Raw genomic sequence first — 21,017 nt, 5'->3', positions numbered from 1 at the left:
CTTCTGTTTCTGATCCATGACAGAATAAATGTCAGTTTACTCTTTTCAAAAGGGACTTGCTATCTCACAGCTAGTTTTGGTCTTGCTTTATAGATGACTCGCCATTGATTCCTCTTTTGGAGTCTAATATATACCTGCTCAATAATTCCAAGAGCCAGTTGATCAGCCACACTGCTGAGCTCACTGGCCGCCACCAAAATACAATTGTCAACTAATGTCACGTCATTGCTGAGAACTTTCCATCTTAAAAAGGGTTGTGTTCTAGTATAACCCACAGATATCACATGATGATGGATCTATTGGGCAATGCTCCAAAATCTCCAAAGGCCAAGGCTAACTAGCATTTGCAAAAACAATGATTAATTGTGTCCATCTCCTTGTGATTCTTGACATTTGACTCGACATATGTCAGATAACTGACAATTATTGAATAAGTAAAAAGAAACAAAAAAGTATTACAAGTAAAGATTTCTCGTCAAAGACATCAAGATGTGTGAAGTGCATCAGTTGGACCATATAGCTGTTCATTAATGTGGTGGTAGAGGGTGGATAAACGGCTTGTTGTCCCTAACAATGACTTCTATATGACACGATGCGGACAGGTTAGCTTGACTTTCCACAGCTTTCATGGCTTCCAGAGCAGCAGGGGATGGCCAAAGTAATTTTCCAGTGGAGGATAATTACTGGTCTTCAGTGGCACCTGTGGAGGGTAAAGTCTGTCCACCCTGCGCAGGATGCCATTGTGCTGTCCACCTGAACAGGGCCTTCGATATCCACCTCTGGTCCACTTCAGGCAAGGTGTGCATCCAGCCAGCCGAAGAGACTCGTGCTTTAAAAAACAAAAACAAAGAAATAAACACAAATGTAAATTCACTTTAATATACTTAAATATTGCCTTGTATGTTTTAAATAAGTATAAACGTACGTGCAACATGTGCCTCCTCAAACCTCATTGCCTCTGCCCGCAGCGTGCTATCATCCAGCTTAGTGGACACAGTCGGGTGGGTGAGGCTGGGTGATGGCCATGCACATGCCTGTAAAGTTAAAAAAAACAACAAGCAGGACAAAAAGATAAACATGAGTATTGAACAGCAATAAATACTGAACAAAAACACTTACCGGTAACTGTGTCATGTTTCCTCACATGGTTTGGCTTTGAAGGGAAGAACCAGGCTTTTCACAGCATTGGTCAGGCTTTTCTGATCACCTTCCTAACCAAGAGGGAGAGGTGGTGGCAGCCTGTTGGATGGAGGCAGCGTGCTGGGTGATGTTAGCGTGCTGGATGGTGGTGGAGTGCTGGGTTGGCGCGGAGTGCTTGGTGGGGGCATTGTGTTAGGTGGGAATAGAGTGCTGGGTGGTCTCACACCTCTCGTTGTGGGCATGGTCTTGGGAGTATTTACTGCCTTCTGTTGCGTCCCTCTGTGTTGTTGCCACCAAGTAAGCAGCATGCAGATATTCAGCCACTCCACCTGAATGTCTGCATGCGAAACACCAAACTGGATTTCAAAGAAACCATGGCTGGATCTCCATCGTGCTGAATTAAAGCTTTTTTGGCCTTCTTCTCCAACACTCCCTCTGGGGACATGGTTTGCATCCACGGCTTTCCTTTGTTGCTATCCTTCACCTTTGTCGCATCAATTGTGTCTGTGATGTTTAGACTGCCATCAGCACGTTTCCTGAAGCGAGGACCCATCTAGATTAAAAAATGAAAATATAAAGAAAAGAGCGAAACAGATGTAAATAACACAGATGTGAGAGATTAGATGGACAAAACATTTGGTAACACATTACTTAAGGAAGCTGTACTACTATCAGTTATATTCAGTCAGGATCACCTTGTAATATTGATTTTATATTATGCCCTGTCTGTGCATATTTTTCCAACAGGCTCAAAATGTCAGATAACATCCCAGAATCACTATGAGTTGAAGTAAAGCATTGACAAGCATATTAAACACAGCTTACTGTATGTCCCACCAGGGACCATGGTGGAAGAGGTTATTTGTATATTTTACTTATATAGTGTCTACGGTCTCCTATTTTGGAGACCCTTGTGTAGACAGACATGTGTACACTGTGTATAATTCACTTTTGCGAAACGAATAAAAAAATAAAAAAAATACCTGCGTAACAAAGAGATTCTGGGCGAAACAACCATGGGAGCCATTTTACACACTGCAAAACACAATTATACATGAACTAAGATCATATCTAGAAGAATACTTCAAATTTTACCACAAAACCACGTTTTTCTGGGCAAAAAACTGCAGTACTATACTCTTTGTTTTGGTCTCTGATGAGAAAGCACGGAGCGATTTTGGCGGATGAACACATCCGGAGGGCCGTGGTTCGACCCTGCTTCGCGTATCGTTTTCGAAATTACTCTCTTTCAAACCGTTCAAAAGTTATGGGGGTTCATACCAATATCAGCCACAGGTCACGACAAAACATATTGGGGAAAACAACTTACGTTTTGATGATTTCATGGACGAAAAACGGATCTATTCCAGCGGATTTCGGCACAGCTGTGTCCTCCATGTTGTGATGTGTGTTTGTGAGTGATATCACTTTCTGATTTTTAGTCAGTAAACAGACAATGAGATTGTCAAACACCCCCGCATGGCTCCCGTTGGACTAGCCCACATCGAAAAATGTGTTTTTTGTGCAGATCAGCCAAACAGCCGAATCTAGGAGTCACAGACACAAATTATGATTCATATATTTTTATGATTGACAGATATGACATTCATAGCTGCTCAAAATGATTCTAAATGGTGTCAAACTGCTTTATTAGGATTATTGAACACTCTTAGTGATAAGAAAATGTAATATATAGTTAATATTTAGTTAGTATATACAATTATAATACTGCAATGCAACTGCTGGTTCCGAAAATCAAAATTGTGCTTGAATCATCAGACCATTTATGCTGGCCTGCTTCACTCAATCGAAGTAAAATATGTTGTGGGGACATGTAAAACGTGTTGTTCTATGTCTGTGGCATCATTTTAGGCCAAGGCAGGCATTATTTAAAAAAAACAAAATTTCAACACAAGTGCTTTTTTTCAGGCGAACCTGGAACTTTTTCAATTTGAGCTGTGCCATAAGTGTATCAGTTATTAACCAGTAACATATACACAATATTTACGCAATTGAACACATCTCACAAGTGTTACCAGTATTCTAGCCTCAAAATGATTAAAATAGACCTTGTAGTTAGAGTTCTGGACTCTCTTGAGCATGGGTATGCAATTTTCGAGCAGAGGCCTAAAAATAGGGCTGATGTTTAAGAGGTTGCATTACTTGGGTGCAGTGTATTGCAAATGTAAGGTTACTTACATTACTATGAATAGTAAAAAATACAAATTCAAGATAAATATGAACAAATACAAATGCAGATTGTACACTAACATAGCCAGTTACTTACAGCCCAGAAATAGATTAATAAAACGTATAATAATAATAATAATAATACATTTTATTTATATAGCGCTTTTCATGACACTCAAAGACACTTTACATTAATGTATAAACAGTGCAAGAATAAAGATTCCTGTGGAAAATATACAAAACAAATAGATGATAAATATACAGAAATACAAACTGTGTATAAGCTAATTTAGCCAGTAACTGACTGACAGTCCTGTAGTCTGATGATAGAATGCAGGTGACTTTCATCATTCATGACAGTGTAAGAATACGCATGATTACCCCTTAACGTTAGCTTGGTGATCAATAATCCCTCTAGTTTGGCTCACGGGTTCCGTCCTGACAGAGTGTACACAGATTCAGTTGTTGTCACAAACAGCCTATCGGAGTCGCTGATGAACATATCAGCCTGCCATAGTTTACCCGAGCACATAAATAAACACGATGGGAGAGCGGGCCTGCGCAATTTTCTTTGTTACACATTTCCATTTCGAGCATGGAGTGTCCCTCCGGAAAACAATTAACAGAGAACAAGCCAGAAAAAACATTTAAGGAAAGTAAACTCTACCACCAACCCTGTGCCCATGTTATCACTAGAGGGCGCCCCAGATGTATTTATTGTTTTGCCGTAGACTAGAGCCTTAAAAGTTTCTTTGTTGCATTAAATGCCACATAATCTCACACATTTGGAGCTAGATGATTTGTTGTTTCAGAAAGTTTTGTTTTTAATGAATTCACACGCAGACCGAAATGCACACACACTTTCTTTGCTCCTTCTGCACTAATTTCAAAGGTCAGAGGCAGATTACTGAATGAGATGCTGGTGTATGAATGGGCTGATCCACTGATCGCAGGTATTCTAGCTGGAGGAGGGAGCAAGGGCCACAGAGAGCAGAGAAATTACCAACTGCCCGGGACTATTTTGTTGTATGTCACCTTTGCTTAAACTGGCTTACTGTGGTGGAAGTATGTGCATGGAGTGAAAGCCCTGCAGTTTTGTTTTTTTCCGTGATTTTATCCTTCAGCAGCACAGCGCGTCTGGTTCGCCTCTCTGACCCACAGTCGTCCCATCTCTGTCGGATCATGTGGATTATATTGGCGTTTATTCTGGCAGCGGCGGGTCCTGATGGGAGCTGGGGATGTCAGCTTCCCCGCGACTGGAGACAGCAGACAGAAGCGTGCCGTGCCGAGTTGGCACAGATCATAGTATTTGCCAAGGTGTTAGCACTGCACAAGGAGTTCTACAATGTGTATGATAACTACCTGCCCGTCCAGCCGTCCGACACAGAGCTGCTTTTCTCCGCCGAAATTGAGCTGCTGTGCGACCAGGCGTGGGGCAGCATGCTGGAGGTCCCCGCCGGCTCCAGGTTTAATGTCACCGGCCTGGGCTACTTCACCTGCTTCTCATACAGTGTCACCAAAAACAATAACTACTACTTCTTTCTAAGGTGAGAATCCCGGATATTCTCTTTTGTTTTGATCAATCATTTCTTGTCTCAGATGCATTCATTTTTTTCACCTGGTGCAGAATGATATATGTAAAACAAACTTTTTTTAAATATGAATTCCCTACAAAAACACTGTTCATTTAGGCTAGTTAAATTAGGGTAAGGTTTCAAGAATGTGAATATAATCTCATAGGTTGAACGTTCTGTAATTTATGTCAAAAGACAACATGACATGGATGACCCTCTTGCACCCTCTTTTCCAACTGTGTTTGTCTTCTTTGCTATTCCATATTTTATGTTTGAGAGAAAAAATAACGGTTGAAAATGTTGCAGAACTGTCTCTGGGTGTTTGAGAGTCAGGCATCAGCTTTGTAAAGACAGTTGATAAACTCAGCCAGCAAAGATGATTGTACTTCTTATTGGAATGCATTACCATGAATTGCAAAAAGTGAATTATTTGATCATGACTGATTGCGAGAGGAAACTACATACAATATTTAAATCTCTATAAAAACACTGTAAACGATGTGGTGTTAAGTTCTCCCTGGCAAAACGAAATGATGATTTTGCAAACAAATGTACACACGTGCACATCAGTCCCTCCAGCACACTAGAACTATCCAGTGATTAGTTGAGTCAACTTATGTTTCCAATCAGATGCATCCTTTATTTTTAGAATTTGAATTGCAAGAATGGCCTTGTTGCTGTTGAACAGGTGGAAGAAGACAGCAAATAAGGAGAGAGAGAGAGGGGGAATATCACTGATCGAACTGGGTTGATGTTACCATCACAGTATATCGTGTGTCTTAACCAATAGTCCATCAAGACACCTTGGTAATGCATTGTCTATCCATCAACTCCTCCTGGCCTGTCTAGCCAATGAAAACCAGCAGCTCCGGTGCAGAGATCTGTCATGGAAGTAAGGACTCTGTCGGGATTCAATCAAACGTCCGCCAGTAAGGAAACATTCACCAGTCAAAAGTGGAAGATTGGAACCATCCTCACATGTTCTCTTTTAATCAGCATCTGTCCATGTGATACCATATTGATTTCAGGTTAATAACATATTTAATAGCCTGCCAAACGTTCCACTGAGATGAAAAAAAAAAGTATGTGGCAGGTTCAAGTGGCTGTGTTGGACAGAAACAACACTGTTGCTCAGGAAACGTTGAATTCCTGCCAGTGTAATTACAGAGCCAGACATTTCCCAAAAGCTTGAAGGTAAACCCGGTCGTATAGGACCACCTTTTGTCCTGCTGAAACACAGGTTGCTCGATGAAGGAAACGTGTGCTGACAGGCTTTACCGATATTTCTCAATACTCTGCTTTTTCTCTCAAACAGATGAAGCGTTAGATATTCAGAGTGGGGCACTGAAAAGCATTCATGAAGTTTGATGTTTGGGCTGTCCCACATGAGGGTCTGCAGCAGGCCCAACTTTAATATTCTTTATAGCATATGTCACACTTCATATGAACAGAATTAGACTCACATTGTGTGATCGTGTATTGTCTGATGACGGCTAAGATACTTTTAAGATGATATCACTGGCTTTCGTTAAGTACACCTCCAGGGATGACTTAACGGTCCCCTGTTGTGATGGTATCCGGACGTTATCCCCATAATCAGCCAGAGCGACCACCATCGGAAAATTTTCTGAAGCTAAAGTCACAACACAGTTGTGTTTAAGTGCAGAACCGAGGATGATTAAGACGCAATGATTGGGCCAGTAAACCAAAGCAGTGATCTCTTGCCAGTGGTTACCAGGGATATAATGGAGAGAGCAATTCCAAAAAACCCTCATGCTCATTTTCCTTTCCAGTAGACTTTAGCCCACAAGCACGTAGACCTATGGGAGACCTGGTTCAGATGGGTATTAAATACAGTTTGTGTCCAACAGGAAGTTTTTACACATCAGTTTCTGTTCGGATTCAACAGCACGACCAGGACTACATAAACTCTTTTGTAAACACACGTTTATACTTTATACTTTATATTATACTTCAACATCCAGTTCAGCACGATAATCCTCACAAATAAACACAACTTTTAGGATTTTTGAAGCCTGAATGCAATCGCCAAAGAAAAAAGGTAATATGAGGATACAAACAAACTACAGCATGGTCGCATGAGCATGAGTAAACACAAAGAGGAAGTAAAGGCAGACTAGATGGAGTGATGCCATTTTGTTTTCTCAATAAGCCACATAGCAACTGCCTTTTTAAAAAAAAACTAAAAGCTTCCAAATTAATGAGAGGGTTATTTGTTGAGGTATTTTATATCGTAGAACAAACTAAATATCTTAAACTTGTGTTAACTACATACCTTATTTCAGGCATCTGAACAAAAACACATAAAAAACACCCATTGACTTTGATATGAGGGAACCCGGAAGTGCAAAAATGCTAACTCATATCCGGGTTTCAGGACTCATTCCTGCAGCACTCTATGAGCTTTAGAGGTGCTGTTAGACAGATTTTGTAACTTCTCGGCAGAGCCAGGCTAGGTGTTTCCCCTATTTCCAGTCTTTATGCTAAACTAAGCTAATCCGCCTGCTAGTTTAAGCCTCATATTTAAGCAATATTTTTTTTACAAGGATGCCGATGGCATAAGCCGCCCTACTCTGCCTCTGATTGGCTTCCCCTGATATTCCAACCCTTACCAATTTCACTCTTCCTTACTATACATGGGAATGATATCAATCTTCTCATCTACGTCTTGAAAAAAGCAAATGAAAGTATTTCCTTAAATATCTGAACATTTATTCTTTCAAATTTTCATTGAGCTACTGGTATTGAACCTTGTAGAGATGTATCACTATTCAGATTAGATGTCAACTTTCATGAAAATTTTAAGAAATTAGATATAACAATTTATCGTCGCATGTAGCATTCTCGCTAATGTGAGATTCTCCGTCAAAAACCTAAAATGGATCAGTACGGAGTTTAAGAGGAGTGTTGTTGTGGCCGCTCCGCAGTCTCAGACGCTGTACGAGCAAGCCAAAACTAAAAAGTTCTCATCGCTGTCTCCAGTGAATGCCTATTTCCTGTTGTAAAAGCCCCAACAACACTTATCTCAGACCAGAATAGTCTTGCCAATCAATCAGCATAAGCTCCCAGGACAGGACAAATCTGAGGCTATCTTGGAGAAAAATGCAGCTCTGGATCTCCCTCAGGACTTTAAAATAATATAGACTGACTGTTCTGCTTCAGCAAAGAGTTTGTTGTAAAAACCTGCGACTATATCTCCCTGCATCCATAAACTGTCACAATCAAGGTGTTTTAATATGTTGGGGTGTACATGTGCTGCATATGTACAGCAATTACATTGTTTCAACAAATAGTAAAAGATAAGTTTTATGTCACTATCATTTTTCAGTTATGTTTACATCAAGTTCCTCTGGATCCACAATTCCTTCTGACCTCCTGGTCACTGTGCTTACAAATGACCCTTGACCTCTTCTGTTGAAGCAAAACATCAGCTTTCTTTGTGCTCTCTCAACATGCACACACACCCACACAAACACACGGTCACTGAGGGACAGCCAAACTTTTGATGTCCCTCGAGGGATGCGAGATGAAATCCAGATGTATGGAAACACGCTGCTTCAGGAATTCCTCCCTCGCACACTTCATGTCGTAGGAGAAGATATGAAACATGCACAGTAAACCCCTTTGGCTTGTAGCTTGCTGGCTTGAATCATCCACATAATGGTTGAATTTGCATAGAAATATAACAGGGACTGTAAACAGTTCTGTATACAGTTCACTTTTCTCTTTTTTTATTATGGACAACTTTATAGGATGAATCGGTAAAACCTTTTCGTTTGCTTCAATTTGAAATCCTGATGACATGAAGATTAAGTATAACATATTCTCGTTGCTCACAGCTTTTGTCTATGTGCATCTGCTTCTGTTTTTACACATGCACAACATTTTACGATATGTTCATTTTTGCCTTTGTTCTCCACTACATGAATACAATCCTCCTTTCCTTCCATGCAGGATGGATGAGAACTACAATATTATCCCTCATGGAGTGAACTTCCAGGACCCCATTTTCCCTGACACCGCGGAGAACCACCGGACGTTTGCCAGCCTTTTCCAGTTTGCCAACTGCACGTCTGGTACCCAGGTCCACACCTATGCCCCGGAGTGGGAGGCTCAGGAGGACAGCCGGGTATGTAGCCCATTGGAATCACCGCCACAAACTAGTTCCGAGTGTTGTTTGAGATAGTAATGAGGACAACTACTTTGAATCAGTTTCTGCGGATTTATGGTGACTACACAAATGGTTTGGGAAAAAGAGTGGAGTGAGCCACAATAGCCCAAAGTACTGTGGCGCACACATAAAAGGATTCAATATTACATCCTGTTGTTTTCAAAGGAATACCATGAAGCTGCCAATTTAGATATGTTCTAAATGCATGCTTGGTAGACCAAACACACATTTCCTGAGGTTTTGGCTACGCAAAGAACTCACTATGTTTAAAGGAGAAATCTCCTTTAAACAGCATTGTATACCAGCTCTTTGGCAAAACATTTTGTTGTTTAATGGAGTATTTTCTTATGCCCAAAGACGGCAGCTCTAATGAAGAAGTGAGGGGCATCACGTGGTGACATATCCAGTGCAACTACAATGGTCTTTGATAACTCACAAAACACTTGGTATCAGTCCATCAGAATCAAATACCAAGTGCTGTTTTACGTGGATGTTCAACAATTAAGCAAGTTTAAATTCATCACAGATTAAACAGTAACGTTTGTAAAACAGAGCACAAGCGTAGCTAGATGTGATGAATATTAAGTAGAGAGGATGGCATAGATTACTTTCCTCTGACTGGAAAAAACAACTCTCCACTTCTTCAATTTAGATAATCAATGCAACAATTACATATCCATCCTCTGAGGATTACTGAAAATAACTTATGGAAACAAAGAAAATCACTAACTAAAGTAAAACCAGAGAAAGTGGATACATCATACAAGTTAATGAATCATAAAATAGCTCCTGGAGTACACAGGACAATGCAGATAGACGTCTTTTTGCTTATGGCAAAATTACCTGAATTAACCAGCTCCGCTGTTTAATACATAAAAGCTCATTTTCACCTAAACACAGTTGGCAAACACGAACACCTGGTGCTCCTTGACTCTTAAGTTTCTTGCATCTGGTCCCAGAGTCAATGTGTCAGTATATACCGTACATGGTTTCAAGTCACTCAACACTGCTTCATCCTCTTTAATGAATCTAAACCTTTGGCCTAATCCGACTGATTTGGGTCAGTCTTCTGTCTGTTTCCAATCATTTACTGACTCATGAAAGCAGAAAATCTGCAATGGGCAAACTGCAAACATTTGGGTCAGGCCTGTGATTATAATTACAGAGCAACATTTAGATATCATTGCTGCTTTCTTACATAATTCCCGTGATTAGATTTCCTCCTCGCAAAATAATGACAGACTTTGTTTTTACAAGAATTGTGCAACCATTGTTTAGACAACTGACCAAAGCTCTCATCAAAACGAGAGTTACGGACGTAACTACGGTTCTATGAATCCTGGATGACCGCCAGAGGCAGTGCTTAACACTGGATGTATCCCGTCTCGCGCATGCGCAGGTCGAATATTTATATCAACAAAGTCACGTGTGACCTCGGATGACCACCGTCATCTATAAGTTCCGGTGTCATCCTGAGCTCAGTCCTATGGAATCTTCTCGCGAGTTCACGGGATTCCGAGTGACCAAGAACTCTGGCGGTCATCCAGGATTCATAGAACCGTAGTTACGTCCGTAACTCTCGTTCTATTTCATCCTTACTGACCGCCAGAGGCAGTGCTTAACACTGGATGACTTATACCAAAAGAGTCACGAGGAAGCACAGTAACTACCCCTTATAGCTCCGCAGAGAAAATTGGCCAAGAACCCTCCCCAGTGGGTGAGGGCCGGCAACGTTAACTCTGTAGTGTTTGGTGAATGTGCTCGGCGATGCCCATGAGGCCGCCGCACATGTATCCCCCACAGGCACACCACTCAGGCTTGCCCTCGGTGTGGAGACACTCTTGGTAGTGACCCTTCCCCCCGGATGGCCGAGCGCAGCCGCTCGCCTTGTATGTATCGGCAATGGCCTCCACTATCCAGTGGGACAGGTGCCGTTTTTCCTTTTTCCCTTAAAAAGGAGCACAGCCCCTCTTAGGCTCACCATAACTGACTATGCAGGCGGTGGCTGCCATATAAGCTCTGAGGGCCCACACTGGGCACAGCAGCCTTGACCTCTCCTCTCCCGATGGGGGAGGGGGGGGGGGGGTCAACTTTGCCAGCTGGATAGGCCGGTTTATATGTGACCGTATCCACCCCCTTGGGAGAAACACTGCCTTAGGCCAGAAAGTGACACCCAAGCCATCTGAGTTCCACCTCAGACATGATTCTTCCACTGATAGGGCATGCAGCTCGCCCCCACATTGAGCTGAATTGACAGCAAGGAGAAAACCGTCTTGCTGATAGCCATCTAGGCTCCGCCTGTGCCAGGGGTTCAAAAGGACAAGCATAAGCTGTCCAGTACCAAGGGTAGGTCCCATGCAGGGGAGACCGGCCCTTATCCAGGAGAGACTGTAGAAACTCAGTACAGCAGGCACGGGGCGCTGTACTGGGACCTTGTTCTGAGCCGCACACTAGTCGGAGAACAGCTTCCACCTGTTTCTTGTACTGCAGGCAGGTAGACCGCGCCCTGGCATTCAGAATAGTCCGTCAGACTGGTTCTATGCAGCCACTCAGCATCCGGTCGGGCCCTCCCGTGACCCCTAATTGAAGGCGGCAGGGATTGGAATGCCAAATCCGACCCTCTAGTTGCGACAGGAGATCCCTCCTGTCGGGGAAGAACTCTCACAAGCTTACAGCAAAAGCAGAGGGAATGGTGGAAAGGCATAAAGAAGATCCTCTGGCCACGTGTGAGCCAGGGCATCTTGACCCAGAGGGCTGGTCCTCCGTCAGGGAGACCCAGTGGGGGCAGTGGGTCGACACGTCTGGCTGCAGCCGCCACTCTCCCGCTGGAGGCTTGTAACGGAACAGGAAAACCACAACCTTGTTCCATTCTCCTGGTGGGTACATTACCCACAGGCTGGTCAGGCGAGGGGCCTCCCAAGTCAGAAGGCCACGGTGATCCCCGTAGCAACTTCTGCAGATCTGGTGCCCCATCGATAGTTCATGGGAAATCACAGCAGAGGTGCTGTCCACCGGACAAGCACATGCTTTCCCTTCAACGTGGAAGGAAGTGCTCGAGCGCTAGCTCTAGAACCTGGACCTGCGGTCTTTCAGCAGACAACTGCCCCCAGGCTGTCCCGTTCTGTCACCCTGCACCCGCCTTGAGAGGCAGGTAACTGTTGTGACAATCTCCTGATGGAATGGAACCGAGCCCCTGGGGCTCGGTTCCTGGGACACTGTTCGCCAGATATGCACTCCCTCCATGGGGATAGTGAATAGATGAATAGACACTGTTTCGATAATATTATTGCCCTGTATCTGTGCCACTTGGCATCCAAGTGAAGGCTGTTCAGCCATCCGCACTGGGGCGACAGACAGGCCCTCATAGGGCCACCCTAATGAAGGTTATGCTCTGAGAAGGGCTCAGGTAGCTCCTCTCCATGTTCACCTTGAGGCCTACCGGGCCACGTGAGAGAAGGCGAGCAGTGTCCTGTGGCGCCTGAAGCCGGGACGGCGCCTAGGTCAGCCAGTCGTCTAAGTACGGCAGTATGTTCACGCCCTGCGATTGCAGGGGGAAAGGACAGCAGTAACACACTGTGGACACCCATGGGGAGATGGGAGAGTCCGAATGGAAGCACCCAGGACTGAAAGTTGTGGTGACGCACCATGGGAACAGGCGTCGATAGACGTGCACCACTCTCCCTTGGACATCCGCTGATGGGAGAAAGAACCCTGACAGCCGGCCTGGAGACATCTCCTGGCACCCCTGCCGGGGGGGACGGGGACGTAAGTAGGGTTGTATAGGTAGCGGTCCGGCCTCTCAGCAGGACGCCGAGGCCTGTTGCGCTACTAGGGTAAGCTGGAGGCTGAGAAACGGCCTTGTGGGCCAAAAATGGGACCCCTAGGTCTGGGGGTGCAGGCATGTCCCTGCAAAGACCAGAGAACTGCTGCCAGGTCTGGCTAGCTCTAACAGTCCGCTGAAGCGCCTGTACAGCAGCTGACTCGAACAGCTCACCAGGCTCCACTGGGACAGTATGGAGGGTCCTCCTACATGTCTCAGATAGGGGTGACTGCGCCAGCCAAACCTGGCGGCGAGTCTGAACCAGGGTGGACATCATCCATCCACGTTCCCTCGATATGAGCGCAAACGCCTGCAATGAAGCATCACTGAGCAGAAGCGTCGAAGTAGCCCGCTGCAGAGAATCTGCGAGGGAAAGCATGAGGTGGGAGAGGGAGTTGTCGATACGGTGCACAGCGCTGCTGTGTCCTAAGCCCTGGATAGCAGGTCATCTTTGACCCGACATTGGGTCGAGGGCACCTGGCATCGGGCCTCAGAGTCTCCTCAGGGGAAACTGATGGACGCCATAGTCGTCTAACTGGCTGGCATACGTGCAAGGCCAGATTTGCCACCTCCTGCATGGTCTGATGTAAGGCGGGAGAGAGCCCTGGTGTCTCCACCATGCACGCAACTCCCTCAGATATTCCTCGGAGGGAGGAACAGAAAAGGTGGTGAGGGCGGGAAGGTGCCTGAAGAAGGCACTCACAGGTGGATGCTCCAGCTGCTGTGTATGCCCGGCGTGCAAGCGCCATACCAATGACCAGGGTAGGTTGGTCTGGATTCAGCTGCCCTGACAGGGGGAGGTAGACCTCCCGCATCAGGTGTTCCACTCCGGCCAGCCTAGCAGACCTTACTGCTCAAGGCGTGATGCCGCAGGTCCTGCCTGGGTTCTCCCTGCTAGGGCAAGAGGTCAGGGCCGTCCTCCGGCTGAAGAGGAGCTATACAGGTCCTACAGCCGGGAGAGTTGAACATGGCCGCGATTCTGGTGGAACCCTTGTCCCACTAGTTTATGCGGAATTCCCAATCAGTCCGAGCGAGAGCGCTCTGCTGAAGGTTGAGAGAACAGGCAGGGGGCAGTCAGTGGCGAGTGATCCTTCGGACACTCTTCCCTTAGCCAGCCGCTGCGGATATTGGTGACCCACCAGTTAGCCTGAGCGAGAGCACTCTGCAACTGCGAAAACAGGTCAGGCAAAGTCCTTATAGTGAGAGGGGCGAGGACACTCTCTAAGCCCACTCTCTTCACTAAGATAGTTGCTGCAGATATTAGTGTCCCCCCAGTTAGCTTGAGCGAGAGCACTCTGTTACCGTAAAAACGGACAAAACAGACCACAGTCCGTACAGTGAGAGGGGAGCGAGGACACTCTTCACTAAGATAGTTGCTGCCGATATTGGTGTCCCACCAGTTAGCTTGAGCGAGAGCACTCTGCCACTGTGGAAACAGGTCAGGCAAAGTCCTTATAGTGAGAGGGGCGAGGACACTCTTCACTAAGACAGCTGCTGCAGATATTGGTGTCCCACCAGTTAGCTTGAGCGAGAGCACTCTGCTACTGTGAAAACGGACAAAAAAACCCACAGTCCTTACAGTGCGAGGACACTCTCCACTTGGACAGGCGCTGTAACTCTTGGTGTGCTACCAGTTAGCCTGAGCGAGGGCACTCTGCTAACTGATATCCGCTACCGATATGTCCATAATGTTTACAACAATCAATGGACACACCGAGTATTAGCTTCTAGTTAGCCGGAGCGAACTCGACAGCCGTAATGCGTCAAAACCCTCCATGGGCACAACCTCAATGCTGATTTAGTACAACTAGCATTCACCGAGTTAGCCTGAGCGAGCACATTCCGCTAACTGTGATCGTTGTAATGCTACAAAGTTGATGGCCACAGCCCCAGTACCAGCTTTGTTTCTCTAGTTTCCCACTGAGTTAACCTGAGCGAGGACGCTCTGTTAACTGTGACAGCCGTAAGGATACAAAGTTGCTGGACGCAGTCCCAGTCTCAGCTTTTGTTTAGCTAGTTTCCCACTGAGTTAACCTGAGCGAGGACGCTCTGTTAACTGTGACAGCTGTAAGGATACAAAGTTGATGGCTACAGCCCCAGTATCAGCTTTGTTTAGCTAGTTTTCCACTGAGTTAACCTGAGCGAGGACGCTCTGTTAACTGTGACAGCCGTAAGGATACAAAGTTGATGGACGCAGTCCCAGTATCAGCTCTGTTTAGCTAGTTTCCCACTGAGTTAACCTGAGCGAGGACGCTCTGTTAACTGTGACAGCTCTGTTAACTGTGACAGCCGTAAGGATACAAAGTTGATGGACGCAGTCCCAGTATCAGCTTTTGTTTTAGCTAGTTTCCCACTGAGTTAACCTGAGCGAGGACGCTCTGTTAACTGTGACAGCTGTAAGGATACAAAGTTGATGGCTACAGCCCCAGTATCAGCTTTGTTTAGCTAGCCAGCTAGCATCCAAGTTAGCCTGAGTGAAGACACTGCTAACTGCGAATTACGTCAGATGTAAAGATTAAATCTCCATGTACACAACGCCAATGCGGACTAGTGTCTCACAAAGTTTGCCTGAGCAGGAACACTCTGCTAACTGTGATAGCCGTAACACTGTGAAGGGCGGGCCCGACAGCGTAATTCTACGCTCTCGTTAGCGCGCCACTCGATTACTAGAGCGGAAGCGCTCTGCCAACCGTGGAACAAACAACTGTTATAGAAAACAATGTTAATCGATCTTACCGATTGCTGTCATCACGACTTAGCTGACCCTTATCAGACTGGTGACGACCGACTGATAGGGGCGGCCACCAGTCCGGGGCTCGATGTCCGAACGGCGAACACACCGTTCCCTCCGAAGAGGGACAGCTCGTCGCAGCCTTTGGAGGGCGAGAGAACCGCAACTCCGACCGGTAGTCACAAGGCTACAGCGACGAGCTCTAATATGTCTTGATCGTAGACACATCCTTGTTTAAGCTACCATGGTAGCTAACCTGCGACGCGAGAAGAAAAAAAGGACTGAGCTCAGGATGACACCGGAACTTATAGATGACGGTGGTCATCCGAGGTCACACGTGACTTTGTTGATATAAATATTCGACCTGCGCATGCGCGAGACGGGATACATCCAGTGTTAAGCACTGCCTCTGGCGGTCAGTAAGGATGAAATAGAACAGATAATGCCATATGCATCACGTAATCAAGTGTCATCAGTAAATCAGACTGCTTTTAGTCTTCTTGATGCTTGACGCCAAATACTATCAGCAATAAAAACATAATTTCAACCATTTTCCCACACTAATGCAGGTATATTAACTTTGAAGGGCTACAAACATTGTCCTGACCTGATGGCTGGATATCAAGGCAAAACTGTTCGCTGCCCCGACTGTAACAACAAGGTTGGCGGTTCGATCCCCGGCTGCTACTGTTCGCATGCCAAAGTGTCCTTGAGCAAGACACGGTCGCTTCTCAGCAGCCCACTGCTCCTAAAATATGCTTATGGATGGGTAAAATGCAGAGGTCAAGTTCTATGTATGATGATTGTAATAAAAAAAGTTTAAAATTTCAGCTTTAGTTGACATGGTCCAACTAGAAAATGTGTCAGTTTTTCCGTCAATCATGGCTTCCCTGAGAGGGCACTTAGAGAGGCTTCGGTCTTGCATAAAACACAAACCCTTTTGTTTCGTCCATGTTGCAGTTGAGTTTGGATGATATCAGACTCGATGAAACAACAAATTGTCACCCCCAACTCGTCAAATACTGACGTTGGCCCTCAGCTTCAACCTATGATGCTCTAGGTACCACTCTAGCATCAGTTTCACCCGAACCTTCTCCCTATGCAAACTTTATCACTCTGTATTCTGTGTAACGTAACCCTCCCGTCATAACTACGGCCACATAGCGTGAGTTTAATGCGTGAGACCACTGACCAATTTGACAAGTTGGGGGTGAGAATGGGACGATCTCTAATTCCGTTCTATCTAAGATATAACAGTTCTCTTATCATATCAGTAGTGCAAATAATACAAAATGTATTTTGCTTATGAGGTCCAGAGGTATACCTCCTTTCACACTCTTTAATATTGAGAAAAAATTAATATCTTGGCAAATTTACATTTAAATGTCACATCAAAAATCTTGCCGGTAAACTGTAACAGAAGCTTAACGTTTTGTACAGAAACATAAAAATAATGCTTCCCCATGAGTTGTATGAAGCAATATGGAGACATGATTCATATATATATATAGATATATAGATATATCTATATATATATAGATATATCTATATATATATATATATAGATATATATATATATATATATATATATATATATATATATATATATATATATATATATATATATATATATATATCTATATATATATATATGACTGTGTTCATCGATATTTCTTTGACTATTTTAAAACTATTACTCTTCAGTTTATGACCAGAGGCAATTTAAATACTGACTGCTGCATTGCATATGATAAATATGATCACTTTTCTTCCCTGACTGAGAGATGTAATAACCTCTGGTCTACATTTATCTACAAAACACTTGTTGGAGACTCGCTATGTCATATCTCATCTTTGCTGCTCTGGAACTCTGGCCCGTACTTAACCTGCCCTAATGATTGATTAATGCTTATGAAACAATATATCAGAACTAATGTAGGACAGAGTGCTTTTCCTGTAAGTGCTGTGGTCTACATATATAACTGCTTTAATTGAGCCTGATACATCTGCTTTATCGTCTACTATTCTGTCTGTTTAGGACTATATCTGTTGTTAATATTCAATGTCTCAATGTAACTGTAATTAGCTTCTTTATCAAGCTCTATCCCAGACATGTTGTGCAAGAAAGTGTTTATTATTACCTCTCCATTACACAAGGGTATAATATAACAACTGTACCTTTCTTGTCTCCTGGCTTAAAGTGTCACATTGATAAAACATAAAAGCTTATCATGAACAAACTCTGTCTTCCACACAGAGGCAGGTTTATATTCTACGTGTCTCAGACTTGACTCCAGACTTTTTCAAGGACAATTAGCAAAGTATTTGTCCACACTGCAGCTTAGCCTGAAACACTGTAATCCTTGACATACGAACCGACTGAAGGCGTTTTGTGTTTGAGTGAAAGTTAAGCCTGGGTGGACAGAAAGACAGTGATGTGCCATTTGACACCTCCTGCTTTACAAAACTTGATTGTTCTGCTCCTGAACTTCATCTTTTGCACTATAAAGTTTCATACCCCTTTCAAATCCCTTACAGGACATAAGTAAGAGCACATGGGAAATATCCACATCTACAGCAGGTAATGCACCAAGCAGAGATGTGGGCCGGCAGCCAGCCGCACATTTTTAACATTTCCTCAAAAGCCTCAGCGGTTGTTATCTGATGGCAGGGAATATACATCAGCGTTTCACGCTGGTCCCATTTGGAATCATTAGGATCGGTGGAGGAAATCCACACTCAGGCAGACAGGCATGCAGTCAGAGGCAGCTGGAGCTCATTTTGTCACAGAGGAATAGGTCCGGCCCTTTGGATCCTCTGTCGCGGGTTTGCAGGCATGTTGGGTTTCATCTCGCAGTGATGTGCTGCTGAAACAGAGGGAGCATCTTGTGAAACCATTTTACCTCAAAGTCCTCTTGGACCCTACCTGAAGCAACAGTGTATGTTTTCTTTGGCTTATGTAAATTGGCTGGTACATGAAGATTAGGGCATGCAGTATGGTAACACTTAAAGTGTTTCTATGAATTACCCCATGGCAAGAAAGGTATGATTTCAAACATACTTAACAATTCATCTCCTTTTCCACTTCCCTTTTCTTTTTCTTTTTAGGCTTCAAGCAGCCAAAATCTTTCTTTTACTTTCTTTAACTCACTCATACACAAACAATGCTTGCGAGACCTGCAAGACTTACGAGCTGTTGGCACCATGGTTGTCGGCCCAAAGAGCATGCCAGATGTGTTCTCTCATATGACTTATCTGAAAGAAATCCAGCATAAAAATGAATAGTATTATCTGTCAGGTGCTGCATCATAAATGTGTCATAAACATACTAAATCTGACACTATTATTTAGTTATGGGATAAGTATGTATATGATTTCATTCAAAAGGAAGAGCGAGATGAAAATCTGTTGGATATCTCACAGTGCATAATCTGATACTGGCCTTCCTCGAACAAGTAACCTGAAAGTAATTGATCAATGATGTGACAGTTCAGTGTTCAAATGAGTCACAGTTAATTGCGTTTGCCCACAGTGCGCTTATTCAAATACCCCTCTCACTTTTCCCTCATATTTCAGTTGTTGTGCTCCGCGGTGCAGAAGGCTCTGTTTGAGGAGGAGGAGAGGGTCTTGACTCTCTCCCAGAAGGTGCGCTACTTGGAGAAAGCCAATGACCACCTGAGGGAAAAGGTGAAGACCATGAAACGTCTGCTACGCCAGGCCCAACGAGAGACAACGAAGGAGCAGCGGACCCTCAGCCTCAAACAGCTCTACGAGTCAAAGTCGCCCCAAACTCACCCCGATCAGGACACTGCCCTGAACCAGAGGAACCAGCGCCTGAAAAAGGTCCCCTCCAGGACGCTAAAAAACTAGACTACAGATAACAGTGCTGGCCAATTTAGAGTAACACAATGTAATTACATTATCCATATCCTCAACCCAATTAAAATACTTATTTAAGGATACACAGGGCTTTCACTGAGTCACTTAGTCTGTGTTCCCAGATGAACTAAAGGAAAGGATTAATGGAGATAACAGATTTAAATGGTTCCACAGGGGTAAGAGATCTTCATCCGGATCTCCTCAACTCTTGGTTCACCCCATTATCATTGGCTTCTCTGAATAACATTTACCTTTGTCTTTTGTTAGCTTAATTCTGGACAGAGCTCTCAGCTGGCGGATGCACTGTTGAACAATATGTGGACAATGTTAAAGCATTGCACATTTAATATCTTGTTTATTTCTGTGCTGGACACATGGTGCATTGCATGAATGTTAGAATTAGTTTGTTACTTCAGAAATACGATCATCAAAATTCTCCAAGTCAACCTGCGTCTTTTGTGGGTCCACTCTTGGACATGAAGGGACATGAACTGTGTAAATGAGCGTATAATTAGCAGTGCCAAAGTTTACAAAGCTGCAAGACCTAACATTATGTTCACTCATTATCTTTTACCTTTGCCTGCTTTTCATTTACTTGTATCTATTGATACCCAAAAACTATGATCCTTTAAAATCACTGAATTGTTTCCCAAGAGTGCCTTCCCCCCAACCCCCACCCACCCCGCCGTCTACCTTTATATAAGTATGTTCAAACACATTGTACTGAATGAAAGTGTAATTTTTGTATTTGAAAACAGAGTGCTGAGCATTCATTAAGTCCAGCCAATGAGCCTGGCATGGTACAGGATTGGCTTTTTCTGTGTCAGAAATTAAAGTTTTGCATTTGTTATATTTTATGTATTTGCTTTTATTGTAATTGTTGCTTTCCCTCAACTACATATGGTTTGCTTTGCCAATGGCATACTCATTTGTTTAACAGATACTGTATTGTTTAATTACAAATAAATTAATACAAATTTACCAAACTTCTCATGTGGTTGTTTTTAGTCATCACAGTTGATATTGTCTTCATAACATGCATTTCAATCAGGAGAGACCAGTTAGATGAAGAAAAGATAATAGTTTATTATTAACAGATGATATGTGATGATCAAGTCTTCAGAGTCGTTGGCGCTTGGACTCCAGAGGGAGATTTGTAATGGAGGGGCGTCTGCCCTGAGCAGCAGCAAGATAAATCCCCCCGTGGAGTCCAGACACTGGTGGTGGTGGTGGTGGTGGTGGCTGATGAGGCTGATAGAATGATGAGCTGATGAAGCTGATGGATCTGTGAAGAAGACTGGGCGGAGATGGGGAGGTGGAGGGGTGCGTAACAGCAGCATGAACGTACTGAAGGTAGAGCGACGATCACGTTTAAAAGAGACAGCAGCAAGATGATAGACGAACATTGTAATTGTTTCGTTGTGCTGTTGGAAAGAGGAGACCAGCTCATCTAAACAGCTGATATCATGATTGACAGCCCCCGAACAATGA

At 44.1% G+C, this 21,017-nt stretch overlaps 1 protein-coding gene across 1 annotated transcript; it reads left to right on the top strand.

The window, feature by feature from the left end:
• Positions 1-4,293: 4,293 nt before the first annotated feature.
• On the top strand, positions 4,294-20,512 carry ccdc3b (coiled-coil domain containing 3b). The gene is made up of 3 exons (XM_079266198.1): positions 4,294-4,877; positions 8,880-9,054; positions 19,224-20,512. The coding sequence occupies exons 1-3, from the start codon at positions 4,513-4,515 to the stop codon at positions 19,515-19,517; spliced, it is 834 nt and encodes a 277-aa protein (XP_079122324.1). The 5' UTR covers positions 4,294-4,512; the 3' UTR covers positions 19,518-20,512.
• The last annotated feature ends 505 nt before the right edge of the window (positions 20,513-21,017 follow it).

The sequence above is a fragment of the Melanostigma gelatinosum genome (assembly GCF_949748355.1).
Source record: "Melanostigma gelatinosum genome assembly, chromosome: 3".
NCBI classification, from domain to species: domain Eukaryota; kingdom Metazoa; phylum Chordata; class Actinopteri; order Perciformes; family Zoarcidae; genus Melanostigma; species Melanostigma gelatinosum.
Note: the sequence above shows the minus strand (reverse complement) of the source record. Positions and strands in the feature narration are given on the sequence as shown.

What these genes read in the sequence shown, in the direction of transcription:
- ccdc3b (XM_079266198.1), top strand. Translation starts at nt 4,513, where the DNA reads ATGTGGATTATATTGGCGTTTATTCTGGCAGCGGCGGGTCCTGATGGG. An exon ending in AACTACTACTTCTTTCTAAG is followed by an intron (nt 4,878 to 8,879) that starts GTGAGAATCCCG and finishes CCTTCCATGCAG; the next exon opens with GATGGATGAGAACTACAATA. An exon ending in AGGCTCAGGAGGACAGCCGG is followed by an intron (nt 9,055 to 19,223) that starts GTATGTAGCCCA and finishes CTCATATTTCAG; the next exon opens with TTGTTGTGCTCCGCGGTGCA.